The sequence below is a fragment of the Neopsephotus bourkii genome, unplaced genomic scaffold (genome assembly GCF_033783945.1).
Source record: "Neopsephotus bourkii isolate Nb327-2 ecotype Australia unplaced genomic scaffold, CSIRO-AGI_Nbou_v1 NB_718, whole genome shotgun sequence".
NCBI lineage: Eukaryota > Metazoa > Chordata > Aves > Psittaciformes > Psittacidae > Neopsephotus > Neopsephotus bourkii.
In genome coordinates this window covers 1,471,536-1,487,990 of record NW_026901217.1, presented here as the reverse complement: position 1 = coordinate 1,487,990, position 16,455 = coordinate 1,471,536, and the positions used below count along the sequence as shown (strand labels likewise).

The following is a 16,455-nucleotide window of genomic DNA, read 5'->3' as shown; positions in this document are numbered from 1 at the left end:
TCAGCCTTTTTAAAACATCAGTCACTTCTGTATCTTGACATTTTTGTTAAGAGTCCCTTTGGTAGAGAAAATGGCCTCAAAGATTCCTAAATTGAGGGAGTTCAGTCAGTATGCGGTATGTGAATCGGATCTATTGAACTGAAAAGCTCCCTCAGATTTTGAAAAATCAGGAGACTCGTTTGCACAATTTCAAGGTGGTCTATTTTGAAATTATTACACTGAAAATAGGGCTGTCTCAGCAAAATATAGAAAGTGGCAGTTTTACGTGGACTAGGATTTACACTGCTACTGGTCTTGGATGTTACAAGCAGCAAGAGATTTTTAAGCTCCAAAAGATTTAAGTGTTCTAAAACCTGATTGAGCCTTCTCATCCACCAGTGTTTAGATTCCAATATGCATTTCTATATGCCAGTTACAAAGATGCTCAGATCCAATATTTAATCATCCAGGAAAAAGTAGTTTCCACTCTTCTTTTGTTCAACATCCTTAGGAAGAGAAAAAAGGTCAGTGTTATTGAAGTATCTCTGGCAGATTTGAACACAGTTGAAATAAAGAGATATACAGCTAAACACTTTTCTGTTTTCACAGAATGGTTTGGGTTGTAAGGGAGAGTAAAGATCATCCAGTTCCAACCCCCCTGTCACAGGCAGGATCACCTTCCACTAGACCAGGCTGCTCTAAGCCCCTTCCAACTTGGCCTTGAGCACGGCTAGGGATAGGGCAGCCACAGCCTCTCTGGGTAACCTGTGCCAGTGCTTCACCACTATCACAGGGAAGCACTTAATCTAATATCTAATCTAAAACTTACTTTTTTTCAATATAAAGCTATTTCCCTTGTCCTATTCCCCCACATGCTCTTGTAAAAATACCCTCTCCAAATTTCCTGCAGGCCCCTTTTCTTACTACTTGTTTCATATGCTGTTCTGAAAACTACCATGTTAGTCTTTGTTCCTTATTTTTAAAACCTGGCTTCATATGACATAGTTTTGGCTTTATTGTAAACGTGCTTCTCTCTTACCTTGATTGAATTGAGTTTGTTTATTCTTGGTCTGTAATTGTTGGGGTCTCTTCTAAAAGTGATTTCAAGTTGAGATAAAAACTTATTCATTCCAGCCAAAAGAGTCTGTGGACTGTTAAGAGAGGAGAACATTCCAGCTCAACTGTCAGAAGTTCTATACTGTGCAGATTACAGGTAGTTTGATCTCCACCCTGAGCTCATTCAGGTCTGGTAACACAAGCATGAACTGTGTCTGACATACCAGGATGTGCGACATTCTCATTTAAGTCATGTCTTGGACAAGGAGTCAGTACTACTCTCATCCTTCAGCAGTATCTCAGCAACATGTTTACTTCATGTGGCTCACATTAAGTACTTGGTTATTACACTGGTCTAATTGGTGTGCAGCTGCTTAAGGTTAATTTAAACAAGGAGCTGGTCAAGTTTCGGTCAACCCCATTTTCTTTTCCTTGCTTCAAAACAAAAGTCAGAACCCTCACAATATTCATGGATTACATTAAATGCAACTTAAATTTCAATGGGCAGGGATGCTTCACCTCTTATTTTTGTTGATTCTTCTGATAAACAATTTATTCCTGCCTTGTCCTCCTTGTCTTGCTTACTAATCCAAAGAAGCCTCTTACCTGTTGGCAAGTGTGTTCTTGGAAGGAATACCATCAAAAACAATCACACGATCCGCAAGGTATGTAGCCATGATAAAATCATGTTCTACCACAAAAGCTGTTTTTTTAGCATGGAGAATGAAACTGAAATAGAAATTTAAGAAAAAAGAGAGAGGCAGACATGAAAGTGAACTTACTGTAAACTACTGGGAATTTCAGTTCTTTACCCCCATGTCTACTTTACCGTTTAATGACTCTAGCAGCCATTAGACGTTGTTCAGAGTCCAAATATGCTGAGGGCTCGTCAATCAGGTAGACATCAGCAGGTTTACCAAGACAAAGAGCTAATGCGACACGCTGCAACTCACCCCCAGACAATGTTTGAACCTATTTGGGTAAGAGGGAAAAAGGATGCATTTAGTTCAGAGACAGGCAAAGAACTAAAGCAGAAAAATTAACCTGTTTTCTTGGGCAATTCATACCTCTTGGTCAATGATGTTTTCTATTTGAAGAGGTTTCATAACATCAGTTACAAACTGGGGGTGGGTGTAGGCATCTCTGATCTTTTCATGCAGTAGCTGACGGACACTTCCCTAGTAAAAGAAAAATGCTGACCCTCAGTTTTAGGCACCACACCGTAAGAAAACATGTAACAGAGCTTTCTGTTCTGGGCATAAAGAAGTTTGACCTGTGTTATTTCAAACATACTCTTTGGAGCAAACACAATACTTAATAAATAAAGCTTAAATGTACCGTAGATTTAGGACTGATCTTCTGTGGTTTGTAGCTGACGTTCAGGACTGGAACCTCACCTATGAAAAGATAAAATCTATAATGAAAACAAGAGCCTGTCCAGTGTCTTCAAACCAGGTTTCAACTAAGATATTAAGCATTACCTCCTTCATCAGGTGTAAGTCTTCCTGCAAGCATCCGGATAAACGTAGTTTTGCCAGTTCCTAAAAAAGAAAGGAAAGTTATAAATTATTTCTGACTTTTTAGTAAGTTAGACCTCTAACAATTAAGTCACTGATACAAAAAGATAGAAACTTCATAAAATACATTTTTCAAGTTAGACTGCTTCAAGAATTCGGATGTTCACTTCCAGCAAGCAGCACTTCCTACTGTTTTTTCAAGTAAAAGACACCTAAAGCTGCAACATTCTAGACCTGTGGCTAAGCTCACCAGCTGAACTGTCATCCTGCCAATCTAAGTTCTTAAAATGGGGTAAGGGACAAAAAAACAACGGCATTGGTAATACGCAGTAATTCTTGCTATTTAGAGAGTAAGCTTATGCCACAGCATCTTCACTAGGTAACAAGCAGTTCAACCTGACTCAAACCTAGTCATTTTGAACCCTGAAAAATGGCTTTAGGAGCATAGTTAAGGTTGCAGAAGCAGTTTCTTACCGTTTTCCCCTAACATCACCATAATTTCAGAATCCGTGAATTCTCCAGCTACTATGGATAGTTCAAATTCTCCCATCTTTTTTTTCATTCCTGGATATTTGTACATACACATCTTTTTCACCTCTTCTTCATTAGCAGTCTCAGCCACTTTAAATACCAGAGATGCATCTCGAAACCTCAGATTTTCTGTTGGAACATAGCCATCTAAGAAAATGTTTATGCCTACAAAAGGAAGAAAAAAATGTCATTAAAAAAGATCTACAACAGAGCAATACAAGATGAATTTCAGTTCTTGGCTGTCAGTTCCCACTGGGTAAGAACAATACTGGATTTTAAAGGACATGTTAAAACAGGGAATAAATTCTCCTATTTGAAGCGTGTACATTATGTAAACTGAATGAAGAAAAATCTTACTAAAATCATAGAAAGGCTACAGAAGCTCTTCCTGCAAACCTGGTATTAGTCACGTGCATAGGGCTTAAACAAACTGTTGCTGCTGGACCTGTTCTCACAAAACCAGTTACTACCAAGTCTCAGTGCTACAAGCAGGGCCAATTCAGTTGAACACTGCACACCTCTGTACCGTGCAAACTTTCTCCTGACCTTTTCCTACTATTTATAGGGTATTTTGTGTAACTCCACTGTTTACAAAACACCTGCAAGTATAAAAATTATGTCCTGAGCAAGAGACAAAGGACATTTCATAATTAAGAGTTCTGGGTTGAGGTGTAAGTTTAGGGTTAGGATTAGAAATTCTGCACAAATTAAAATGGTAGTTTGTTAGTTACTGAACTGTAACAAGAAGAAGACATGTTCCCATAACAGACAAGTAGCACTTCGGTACCTTTCTTCCCTAGAACTTTCTGGGGCATGTTTAAAAAGAGAAATACAGCAATTACCTTCTCTTACGCTGAAGGGCATGGTAACAACACCATAAGCACTTGGCACACCATACAGGCAGCAGATAAAGTCAGAGAGATAATCTAACACGCTCAGATCATGCTCTACAACAATAATGTACCTGAAAAATAGAGCCAGAGTCATGCTTTCACATTTCAATACAAAACAGTTTTGTACTCTAGTCCTGCATAAGCAAAAGCTATCAACATGATTCTCATTTAATATGCTTTCTTTGATTAATACTTAATAAGGACAGAGCTCAAATCTCTGGTAAGCCTTTTTTTTCCCCAAACATTCCATTAAAGAGATGTTGTGAAGGACAAGTTGAAAATCCATCTTCAGCATAAACCGGCAGCTTCTTTATGTGAGTAAAAGGATATTGATCGAGTGAAGCAAAAAATATTTAGCACATTTTAAGAAAAAAAGAAAACTTTATGAGAAGTGGATAGAACAGCAATATTCAGGTGAAAAATAACCACCTCTATTTTCACCTCTTTATTACCAAATGCTGAAAGAGTACAGAAACTAGAGGAAGTAAGTTTCCAAAATGCAATGAAATAGCGTATTACAGACTTAGAATATTTTAAACACCTATTATTGCACCATGCTGAAAAGTCAGCACTTCTAGGTACATGGGCTGGATGTTTCTTCCCTCTGTAAAAAGGCATATTATTACAGTCTAGCAAAACATCTGAAGTTTGTACTTACCTGTCAGGGTTTATTAGAGATCGAATAGTGATGGCAGCCTTCAAGCGCTGCTTGACATCTAAGTAGCTAGAAGGTTCATCAAACATGAAGCTAGCCCCCAAAAGAAAGAATAAAGTCTTGATGAATGCAAGCTTTATACATATTCAAACCTAGTACTAATATTTTGACCATTAAATTCACAGAAATGAAACACTATCGTTATTTACAGAGGGACACAAAGAATGAGAATTATGTACTGACACCTGTCTCTGATGACTGTCATGTGAAATTACTAAACGATTTAAGTGTTACTTTCCTGAAAGCTCTGACAAAGTTATTAAATGTTACAGGATATCAGCAATCAGTTAGGAATCCCATGCAATCATGAATGGAAAAGTACAAAAGTACTTGAGAAGACTGGAACCAGGATATCTTCCCAAAGAGAAAAACAGCAAAGCAAACAAGAAAACCCACCCAAAACCTGCACCAACCTAAAAGAAGTCCAGCCAAACAGAAAAGCCACAGCCCAAACAACCAATTTGAAGCAAACAAACAAAAAACCGCCACCACCACCACTCCCCCAACTCTTGGGATCTCCCTTTCTTGGTCCCTAGGAGTTAGGAAACAGCATGGACTAGACAGTAATTTCCTGGTTGCAAGACAGGAGAAGAGGGACCCAAGTTCCTAGAGGTGGGGAAGCACCTGTCCCATTTCTTATTCAGAGATGCCATGTGAGGCAAGCTGTCAAACAGAGCACATTTATGTGGGATTAGGAGGGGTTCTGAAGTTGTGGTGCTGGAATTTAACACTGGCCTCTGAAATTAGCAATTTCCTTGCAGATGAAGTATAAAACCCCCAGAGATTATATAGGGAGTAAATATGGATCTCAGCTGCTGAATTGGTAAAAACAATTTTTTGTTTGTAAATCCTTTTCTTTAAGTATTTCAAACAAAAGTATCATTTCTAACAAATGTAAATCAGAGGACCACATTCCGAGACAGCTTATGAGAAGTGATGTATAAGAGAAGTAAATTAAACATACATATCAGCCTTCTGAATGCAAACAACTGCACAAGCAAATCTCTGAAGTTCTCCTCCTGAAAGGTCCTCAACATTTCTTTCCTTCAGATGGGTTAAGTCTGGAAATAAGTGGTTATTTTGAGATGTAACCAACACAACAGTTCATATTTTTTATTACCTACAGAAACATGTATAATCACAGCAGACATACTACACAGAGAGAAAACAAGAAAGTAGTAAAGTAAGTGTTCAGTTTACAAGTAACATGATGCTTCTATATAAGTAACAGCAAGTTATGGCTTCTCTGCAGCATTAGCTCATTAATTTATACAGCTGCATCATGCAGAAGAATTACATTCTATCTGGCTTTCCATCATCTATTTCGCAGGATTCCCAGCCCTAAAAACTTACCAGTTTTAAAAGCGTTTCATGTTAGACCTGGCTGAAGAGTTCTGATTTTCAGGAAAATGAGGTCTTCCAAATGTTACAATCAGTGGATGAAGCTAGTATTTTCTCATGAGCTTCAGGAACAGCCAATTTCAAGAATATACTGCTTCATTAATAAGTTAAGTGGGACTCAAGGACCATGCTCCTGATGGCACAATGTAGCCTCACCATTCCCACCCACATCTACTGCTAAGAGCCCTGTTGTTAATTCAGCAATACCTAAATTTAACAATAACCGAATTCAAAGCACCTACAAAAACTTACCAGGGCTGGACTATGCAGATGTTCTTCTTATTAACTGCATTATTCTCAGAAATCAGTACTCCCACTATAATCAGCTATATATAGGATTTTAAATTGAAATAAAATGTTTTGGAGGTTTTTTTTTTGTAGTATTTTCTATATGCAATGGCTCTGACAAGAGGGGATGCTAAGATTTTGCCAGAGTTGTGAGCAAGCAAGAGAAGCAGATGGTAACCAGAATTTTTCCAGATTTACAAATAAACACTTTTTACCATGAAACAGAAATCGCATTGGATTCTGTCAACTAGCATTTACCAATTAGTTAGACTAAAGCATCTTTACTTCCCCCCACCCTTTAAAAATGGCATAATTAAATCATCACATTAGTAGTTAAATTTTTTTTTCAGTAACTATGAATTTATCTGATGTTTGATTAACGAACACACTTACCAAGCTGCTGACACACAACAGTTTGTGTCTTGGTTTCATCCTTCCTATCCAGAATTGATCCCACTGTTCCCTGCATGATAAATGATAGTAATAATAATAATAAAAAAAATAAATCTTGAAACACAAGAGAAGTATTACAGGAGAGGCTCCCAGCTTTCTCTCAGCTCAGGAGATTTCTCACCTTTGCAGCTTTAGGGATCTGGTCCACGTACTGAGGTTTAATGATAGCTTTTAGGTCATCTTCCAGGATCTTGGTAAAATAATTTTGTAATTCGGATCCCCGGAAGTAAGTCAAAATTTCTTGCCAGTCAGGTGGATCCTGTGACAGAATTAAAGCCTGTGTTTACTTCTACCATTCTAAAAACATCATTAAAAATACCTAATTGTAAAATTGTGATCAATACAGTGAACAGAATATGCTTGCAAGATAAGAAAAAAGCCTGGAAAATAGCAAGTTACCAAATGGTGATATTGCCTCTGCAAAGTTTCCATTAAAAGGAAGAAAAAACCGAAAAAATATGCCATTGCACAATGGAAAGCTGAAGTTCAGGTATTTTCCTCCAGGTGTCACTAGCCCTTTAAAGAAAGGGCGTTTTAAATTTATACTCAGGACATCCAAACTTTCCTTAAACAGTTAAGAAGCTGTGAGTGAAACTACCTGATGGGCAAAATGGAAGTGTGGATTAGTGTAACTGCACTTTTTAGCTATGAGATTTAGCTAACCCAAAGGAAAAGGATTTCACTGATAACATCAACTTGCACAAAAGAGGTGATAAAATTTGGACATTTTCTCTGCTTCTAGCAAATGTTGTTAAGGAAACAGAAGGAGACAAAGGGAAAATGGCAAAAAAAAAAAAAAAAGAAGAAAGAAGAAAAAAGAAAAAAGAAAAAAGGACCTATTGAGAGCAGTCACCCAGGAAAAAGTCACAACTCAACACTTTTACACAGCAAACTGCTCTGAATGGTGCTGAGGTACTTATTTTGATGGTAAACAGCAGCACGGAAACAGAGCTACACAGCCATATTTCCAAATCAAGCAAATACACAGAGGAAATGCTTCATAAGTTTTACAGCAGAAGCAACACTGAAGGTTCAATTCATATCACGTGTTTCTGTGGTCATGATTTGGCTCTTCACAGGGAAGTCTGATTTTGGAAGCATGGTAATTCAATTATGTACACATTCAGAAAGTCAAAAGTTTTGCTATTTCTGCAAAACTACCACCTGAAACAAGAAGTCCACAAAATAACATAAACCAGACTTGAAAAGAGAATGGAAACTACAGCTGGGGAATGATTATTTCTTTGCGGGTTTAAGTGGTGGCCACGAAGTGAACAATTTGCTAAAACATTACTCTTTCAGGTAAAGAAACATAGGAAGAAAGTTTGAACACACTTGTTCTTGTAAGTCCTTGAAAGAAGGAGTGAGCATCAGAATTAAATTGTCACCATGTAATTTGAAGATGAGAAGGTGGTAACTGAAATACTGTCTGATAAAAAGCGTCATGGAAGCTACTGTTTATGTCTTTTCTCTAGTAATATTCACTCTTATAGTGCTAGGTAAACAAACCTCTGTAAATTATTTTCCCTGCTGATTGCAGTTTGACTTAGTGTAAAGACATAGAGAAATGGTTTATAATCTTCCATGAAGACCAGCAGATTACAAGTTTATCTATGTCTGGTTCTCAAAAAAGACTATAAAGGTTTCCAAGTACCTAGCAACATGAAGAAACTAAGGATTTTCAGAAATCAGCATTACAGTGTACAGTGGGAAGTATCTTCAGCAACTTGTAACAACATATTTTATAAGAGATCATCTTAAAAAGAAAGATAAAAAAGCCTAAGACATCACAAGGATATATGGTAAGTGCTCATATGCACTGGAGCTGTTCAGATAAAATCACTGTTGAACTTGGTACAAACTCCACAACTCAAGCTATCGAAATCCCTTGATAGGGAACAGGTTAATCATGGAGGGAAAAGAAGCTGACAGTTTAAAAATTGTATTAAAAACCCCTTATGTGTGACTTAAAGACAGAAACTTACTGACAATTATATTTAGCAAGTTACACCTATAATTAGTATCCTTTTCTTTCTTGAAGGATACACAGACTTTGCAAAAAAAACCCAACAACAAACAACCCCAAAACCCCCCCAAAAGAAACAAACCCCTCTTTTTAATAACATCCTTCTGCTACTGTTTCTGCATGGAGTAGGTCATTGGCTGTTTAATAGGGAAAATGCCAATGTTCTTGCAAATTCTACATCGTTCAGGTACAAAAACTCAGTGAAAAAAATCTAAGCACAGCTATCTATAATGCCGACTCTACTTTACTGCTGATACATACATCGTATTTTCCAAGATTTGGCTTCTGTTTTCCTGCTAAAATTTTCAAGGCAGTTGATTTCCCAATACCATTGGTTCCAACCAATCCCAGTACTTCACCTGGACGAGGGATAGGCAACCTGTACACGACATCAATAAATTTGGATTACATTAATGCCATCACACACCAACATTTGGAGGTAAAGTAAATGTTAATGTGCTTTCAGACTTTCTGATTATTTCAGCCTAATCTGTTAACTTGCCAATAGATATATAATATAAATTAAATCAATATTCCTTAACAATAGGTCGTAAGAAAGATTTAAAAGCACTCTGTTCTTTAAACCACACCTCTGCAAAATGAGCATTAAAATTGTATTTCATTGTAATACCTTTTAATAAGAAAGCAATTAACATTCAAAAAAGGAAGCTATTAAGGTAATAACTGGGAACACCTTGATGTGCACTATGTTTGGACTATCAAAACCTTGAATTTTTTGTCTCTTATGCTGGCTGAAAAATAAAATACCTGTGAAGTTTGAAGGCATTGGCACAGTATCTATGTGTGGTTTCTTTCTCCAGGTTGCTAGGTAAGTTAACAATTGACAAGGCTCCAAAAGGACATTTCTGTAATTGAAAGAAATATATAGATTACTGGTGCACAAAACCAACTTATTAACAAAATGCTATGTTCTGTACTTCACTGAGCTATGCTTTTAAGTATTTTAAAAGAACTTTCACCAAATTACTTGACTTTCATTTACAGTCAACTTTCCAAAGAAGTTTTATATCACATATTTCAAATTAAACAGTTAGCATTTTAGACTGTCGGCCTACAACACAAATAAGGCACACTGCATATGTTCTCTAGCTCCTTTACACAAACATCCTTCAGGTTTTTTTAACACAGGTGTGTGTAAACACAAACTAACCCAAACAAAATCAAAACCACAAACAGAAAGTTACAACCCACACCCTGCAACCTAACTGGTTCAGTAAACTGACACAATAATTCCCTTTCTATATACTAACAGTTAACAAGGTGTGATCAGTCAGGGAAAAATCCTGCTTTTTGAAGTTGCAGTAGGCATTACTAAATATAACAGCAAAATCGTGAAAATTTTATCATTACAAATAAGGCAGCCTTTTACCTTGATGCAAATACCACAGCCAATACAAAGTGTTTCTGAGATCCAAGCTATTTTGCTCTGTGATGTGACTTCTATGCAAAGTTTTCCTGGTGAAAAAAAAAGAGTAAAATTAACTCAAAAAAAGTTTCTGTAAATCAGAGCTCTCGCTACTAAATTCCACAGAAGAACATGTAACTGATTAATATTCACTGAAGCTTCAGAGCATTCGAAGACTATGAACTGTTCCTTTTCTCAGGCATTATGAAATGAAGCATGAATGATAAACAAGAACCTAGGAATAATAAAAACCTCCTAGCTCCTCCTAGCAGAGAACTACTTAAAACTTCTCCAATAACTTAAATACTTAGTTAAATTACATTTCTTACCCATTCGAACCACAGGACAACTTTTCTTGCATTCTTGCCGGCATTTCTTTGGCTTACACTTGTCATGGTTGACAATAGCAATTCTTGTTAATTTGTCTGCCATAATGCACAATTTTGGGTTAAACACATACACCAATTATGAGGAGGAACAGTGAGAGTCTCATAGACCTTAAGGGAAAAAAACAAAACCCAAAAGAGAACATAATTACTGACAGCATAGAGAAAATCATATATATATATATGAAGTTATTACTAGCAGAGTTCAGAGATGTAAAAAGGGGATAATGATTTGATGTTTTTCCTCTTTTAAGCAACATGGTGAACAGGGCAAAATCTCAGATACAAGTAATTTGGGTACTGGTATACAAATAATGGCACAAATCTTGCACGTCAACTTTCCATCCCATTACTATTTCTCCACTGTAAAAATAAAACTGCAGTTATATCTAAAAACGCATTTGTTTCCATGAAAAACATGTTGTAACACAAACAGAAGAATATATACTGGTGCAGATTTCAGTTTTACAAGCTGCCTTCTGTAAAGTAACCTTGTTTATACTACAGTGCCTGGTAAAGTCAAATTGTGACTACAACTATTATTCCAAGAATCTGATTATAATACTGGTTTTGCAAACTATGCCAATATCATATATTGTTAAAATACTGTAAAATTTAAACTATTTTTCAAGGTGACAATGTGTAGCTGTATATAGAAAAGTAATTCCAAGCAGCATGAACAGCCATACTTGATGATGTTTGATTCTTTTATCTTGAGTTTCATTAGTATTTGAATAACTACACTTACATTCTGCATTTCCTAATATAGAATCCGTAACTGTAAGACTATATAAGACTATAGGATATTGCAATAAAAATAAGCAAGATTCTTTACAAAATTATTTTCAGAAGAGAAAGGTGTTGAAGTACTAGGTGATTAAATATTCCTGAAATCACAAATAACCGCACTCAAAGACTGAAATTACCTGTATTCCTCCATATAACTGTCTTTTCCGTTGCTTAGATATCTGTAATGCACACTAACAAGCACTGGGTTGTACTGGGAATTTATGTCAACAATTGTAGCTTAGGAGAGTGAAGGACAAAGTAGTTTAAATTTAAGCCTTGATAGATTAAAGGCCAGAATGTATTTTAAAGTGCATTTATATTTCCTTTACCATATTCACACATAGAACTGAGTAACAGTAACAACGATCTTATCTTCCTATGAGCAACATACACCTAAAGGCAACTCCATCCTCTTGTTGCTGCTCCTGAAAGAAGCAATAATGAAATAGGTGTACAGCACATTTATCATGTTAAACTCCATTCCTCCCTAAATTCACCTGTGAACTTTAGCTGAAGTAATCCTACAGCCACTACTGTACTATGAAAGAAAGGAAGAGACTGGGATCTCACTGGTAGCAAAGGTCAGAAATTAAGATGCTATTTTATCTGTAAATCCATTATTACCATAGTTATTAATATTTTTAGTGGTAATCTTACTCCTCAGTTTCCAAAGTATTTTAAAATCGATGTCTAAAGATATTCTTCATCAGATAGAAATGAATTATTACTCAGGCTGTCAACCCTACTGTGGCAGTTTCTACTTTAAATTTGTTTTCATTAATTTTTCAACATTTCCTAAGCCAAAAAGCCCTCATATAACGTAGACTGAATATTTAAAAAATATTTTAAAAGTGATTTTACAGTTCTGTATCATCAGACCAGATTGACAAAGTAGGGCTGAACACTGCAATTACATCCACAGACCAGGCCAACAGGCATGGAATAAGGAGACTGCAATTCTTATTTTAATACATTTTTCTTACATAACGAGAAAGTCTTACTCTCAGAAACTATAAGGATGTTTTGAGTCAGGATAACTTTTTAGGAGACAGATACTGGATTTTGTCAGTGCTTCAAAGAGAGACACATTCTTTGGGAATACAGCCCAGTGCTTTTCATAAAAGTCCTGTAATTCACAGTGTATAGAGTATTTGGGGTTGAATCAACTACTCTCTCTTTGGTCTCCTGAAGGAAGTGCCTAACTTGGATCAGCACTTTCTCCAACCTCACCTGTGTGGCTAAGTACCTTAAGCAGACAGAACACACTTGTATCTTCCAGGCAGGGCTCTCCCTGCTAGGTATCTTAGCTCTAACTAGCATGCAAACTATTCTTCCAGGTTTGAAAAGCAAGCTCTAGAAGATTATGCTGCTGTACCTTAGGCGCTTGCCTCCCCTGTGCAACCTCCCAAACTTCTGTTGCCTGAGCAGCGCAGATAGCAGAGCAGACAAACGCCCTTCTCAGCCATACACCCTTCTAGTCTGGTGCTTAGCTTATGGGACCAAAGCAGGAGAACAGGACAGGGGCTGCTCTAAACGACCAAGGTTTGGAACAATTAGTTTTGGCCACCCATCTCAGCAAGCTTTCCACCCAGTCTTGGTGGGATAAGCAGACTAAAGTTTACACTATTGCCTGCTGCTGAATCAGACTGGGATTAGTAAATAATAAAAGAGCCTATTTTTTTTTTTCCACTTCCAACCTACTTATATGGGAAAATGCCCACCTGTGGTGATGAGTTTTGAAGGGTCTGCAGAATTAAGCACAACAAGCACCAATGAAGTACTTGGTGGGGAGAACAGAACTAATGACCTGGCATGAGACATACAGTGGTGCCTTCCTGCTCCCATTACATGATGGAAGTGTCAGTTTATCCAAAACTCTCTAGTGGTCTTAAACTATTTTCAGACAGAAAATACTTGTGACTTCTTCTACTTCTGCAAAATTTGCAGGAGTGTCCTCGTGTCTATTACGGTAACTGTACACAAGAGAAAATAACAATCAGTTCTACTGAGAAATGACAGCTTAGAGCAGTTTAAACAAGACTGTCCAAACCCAGACTGAACTCAAATTATGTATTTATATGCAGTTACTTTGGTGGTGTTTACCTTAACATACTGAATAGGTTGGTCCGATTTCAAGGTGCAGACAGCAGAAATCTCAGTACACTGAACACAGGTCAGCAACACATACAAGTCTACAATACAGCATGCATAAAGTAATTGCTAAGTACAGTCAGCAGTTTAAGGGCAGGAGAAACTGGTATTCAGAAGCATTTCTCCTTTCAGAAGCAGTTATCCTTTTCAAATCAAGAACAGAACAAAAAAGGAAAGAACAAAGATATTGATACTAACTACAAGAGTAAAGCATTACTTTGAACTAGTGAAATTATGACGGAGTGACAACAGAAAATCTTTGCAGCATGATGGAATGACAACACAGGTGAAAAAGTAAGAGAGGAATAACAAATGGGGTGGGGGGAAGAAGAGAAAAAATTCTAAAAACCTTGACTTATCAGTTACTGAAGCCAAAAGCTGTCCACTAAATCCAATTACGACACCCCGCACAAACACTAAACCGCCTGATAATAAGCCACAAACATGTTATCACAAGCATTTTAAGTGAGCTTTCTTAGGCTCTGTGACAAAGCTGCAGTTCTCTGACAAACCTGAGTAAACTAAAAAACAAAAAAAAGCAGACCTTGCTGCCTGTCACAAAGGCAACAATAATGTACAATCTGTAGCACAAATGTAACATACTTGCATTAAAAATACTGATTTCTTTCACAAGCACTAGAGTTATATTAGAATTTGCCAAGTCAAATCAACTATGGCCAAGAAGGATTTGTAAATACATTCAGTTGTTCAGACTTAAACAAAAGAAAGCCATACATAAAAGTAAACGAAGACTGAAAGATAACCAGAGACAATTCAATTAAATTATGTTAAGGCACAATCTGTGTTCAGAATGGAGCCATACTGTGCAGCAAAACAGTTAACATTTTGTTAAATTATGCTGCATTAGACGTCAAAAATAAATGATGTGAAAGAAGTGATGGTGAGCAGCAACTGCACTTTTCCTTTGAAAATAATTAACCTGAAGAATTATCTCTCAGCCCATTGCTAATGGACTCCAGTCGACTCCATGAGAAGATCAACAAAGTTAACCAGAATAGCCAAAGAAAATGTAAATGGAACACAACAGGTTTTCAAACTGTGCATGGCAGATCACTACCTCTGCAGGTGTCAAAGCAGAAATAATAGTAAATACTACAAGAACAAACAAAATCTAAGAATTACAATCTATGCTTCAGGTTTTGACATTTTAGAAACTGAGACAATGCACAAAAAGAAGTTTAAACAAGCTCCAAATCTCCTTACTGCATTTAACTCATTATATTACTCATAAGGCAGAACATGACTATGAAAATAAAGACAGCGTTAACATGAAAAGCATATGCTCAAATATACTGACGCAGCATAATGAGTGGGTGTGTGTAGCTGGAGCTGAACAGTATTAATTATCACTCTTTTAATATTTTCTTTCAACATTAAGTGAAATGCTTGAGAATAAACCTATAAATTACACGAGTACTTCAAGACCACCTGTTTAGGAAACCATAGCAGAGAACTTTTACAGAGAACTGCCACTCAAACTTGCAGGTGAAATAACTCCGTGCATTCCTGAGAGCAAACACTGCCATGGTCCTAGAGAAAAGCCCTACCGAGATCTTTATTTTGTTTCTTACAAGTATCTTGTAAAAAACAGTCTTACCCTGTCACCTTACTAAACATGCAAGAAGTCTTTTATCTCCTCACCGCGCAAGCACATACATGGATACCAACTTTCCCCAAAATAAGGCAAACCACAGCATTTTTTTCGGCAGAAGAGGAAGCCCCCTGCTTTCGCCGGAGAAAACCTGCGGCTTGCCCTTCCCCGGAGCCCGGCCACCACAACGCGAGGAACCCGCGCCGGGTCTCCAGAAGAAAGCGATGCTAGCGGCTGAACCAAGGTGCAGAAGGAAACGTTTTCTCTGACCTCCACCGCTGCTGCGGCATGGGCAGGGGGACGTGCGTGTGTGTGACAAAAAAGCAGTGCCAGAGGATGACGTACAGCTCGCCTCAGAGACGACGGACTGCATGCGCGGGCCGTGTCAGCTAGAGAAGGGGCGGCCTCCTGCCACACATGGCCCCATCTTCTGTGCGGGCCGTATCCTTAATCAATGGAGCATGCGGGCCGGCTCCCTTAGGACTGCGAGACAAGGACTTCGGGACGGCTCGTCGCACCGCGCAGCTGGCCCCGCCAGAGCCGCCAGCCCTGAGGCCCGGGTGAGAACGGTGGGCCGACCCCACTCCCGTGATGGGTGGGGGCAAGCCACGGGCCCCAGCCCCCCATCCCACAACCCGTCAGAAACCGCTTACCGGGAGTTGGATTGAGGGAGACACCTCGCAGCCAGCAAGGCCGGGCCGCAGCGGGGAGGAACCGCTGCCCGCTGTCCCGTCCCGCGGGCCGGCATGCAACGTGCTCCGCCGCCGCCGCCACCCGGCCAAGATGGCCGCCGCCCCCGCAGGGAGGGGCCTGGGAGCGCACCATAGAGACGAAGTGAAAGAAGGGACACAGGAAAAGAAGCTCACCATAGAGAAACCGCTCAGGGAGAGAGCGACGCCTCCAGCCACAGGGCGGGGCGCGGGAGGTGTCAGTCGACGCGCTTCGGCCGCGACGGTCCGTGACGCCATGTTCGGGCGACGCCGCGTTACACGAGAGGTGTGCGGCTGTCCGGTTCCCCACCGTCTCTCTGGGGCACGCAGTGTAAGGTCACCGGGCCGTTACGACCCACAGCGGCCGGGCTCTGAGGGGAGTGCCCCAGAGCGGAAAGCCTCTAGCTCCGCCTCTCCCCACCGGGTGCACGCGGGTACCGGAGGCCTGGCCCCGCCCCTTTTCTCACAGCCCGTCCCACTCCCCGCAGTTGTCTTTCAAACCGGGCTCGCGCGGTGGCGTGC

The 16,455-nt window shown here is 38.9% G+C and overlaps 1 protein-coding gene across 3 annotated transcripts; it reads right to left on the bottom strand.

Annotated features, from left to right (window-relative positions):
- Positions 1-178: 178 nt before the first annotated feature.
- On the bottom strand, positions 179-16,154 carry ABCE1 (ATP binding cassette subfamily E member 1). 3 transcript variants are annotated; one of them, XM_061354160.1, is made up of 18 exons: positions 16,090-16,154; positions 10,615-10,782; positions 10,250-10,335; positions 9,628-9,725; positions 9,121-9,238; positions 6,955-7,092; positions 6,774-6,843; positions 5,656-5,752; positions 4,635-4,724; positions 3,926-4,047; positions 3,027-3,248; positions 2,517-2,576; positions 2,374-2,432; positions 2,103-2,213; positions 1,865-2,007; positions 1,642-1,764; positions 1,019-1,130; positions 179-485 (listed from the first exon to the last, which is right to left on the bottom strand). In XM_061354160.1, exons 2-18 carry the CDS (start codon positions 10,715-10,717, stop codon positions 438-440), a joined length of 1,800 nt encoding a protein of 599 aa, XP_061210144.1. In that variant the 5' UTR covers positions 10,718-10,782; positions 16,090-16,154; the 3' UTR covers positions 179-437. The 3 variants fall into 3 exon arrangements, with proteins under 3 accessions (XP_061210144.1, XP_061210143.1, XP_061210142.1); XM_061354159.1 differs by lacking the exon at positions 16,090-16,154 and adding an exon at positions 15,870-16,011 and having other exon boundaries at positions 10,615-10,773; XM_061354158.1 differs by lacking the exon at positions 16,090-16,154 and adding an exon at positions 15,877-16,011.
- Between the last annotated feature and the right edge of the window lie 301 nt (positions 16,155-16,455).

Bases quoted from the DNA above. Each gene is read 5' to 3' on its own strand.
- ABCE1 (XM_061354160.1), bottom strand. From the start codon at position 10,717: ATGGCAGACAAATTAACAAGAATTGCTATTGTCAACCATGACAAGTGT. The intron at 9,239-9,627 runs GTATTTTATTTT...TGTCGTGTACAG, and splicing joins AATGCCTTCAAACTTCACAG to GTTGCCTATCCCTCGTCCAG. The intron at 1,131-1,641 runs GTAAGAGGCTTC...CTCTCTTAACAG, and splicing joins AAGAACACACTTGCCAACAG to TCCACAGACTCTTTTGGCTG.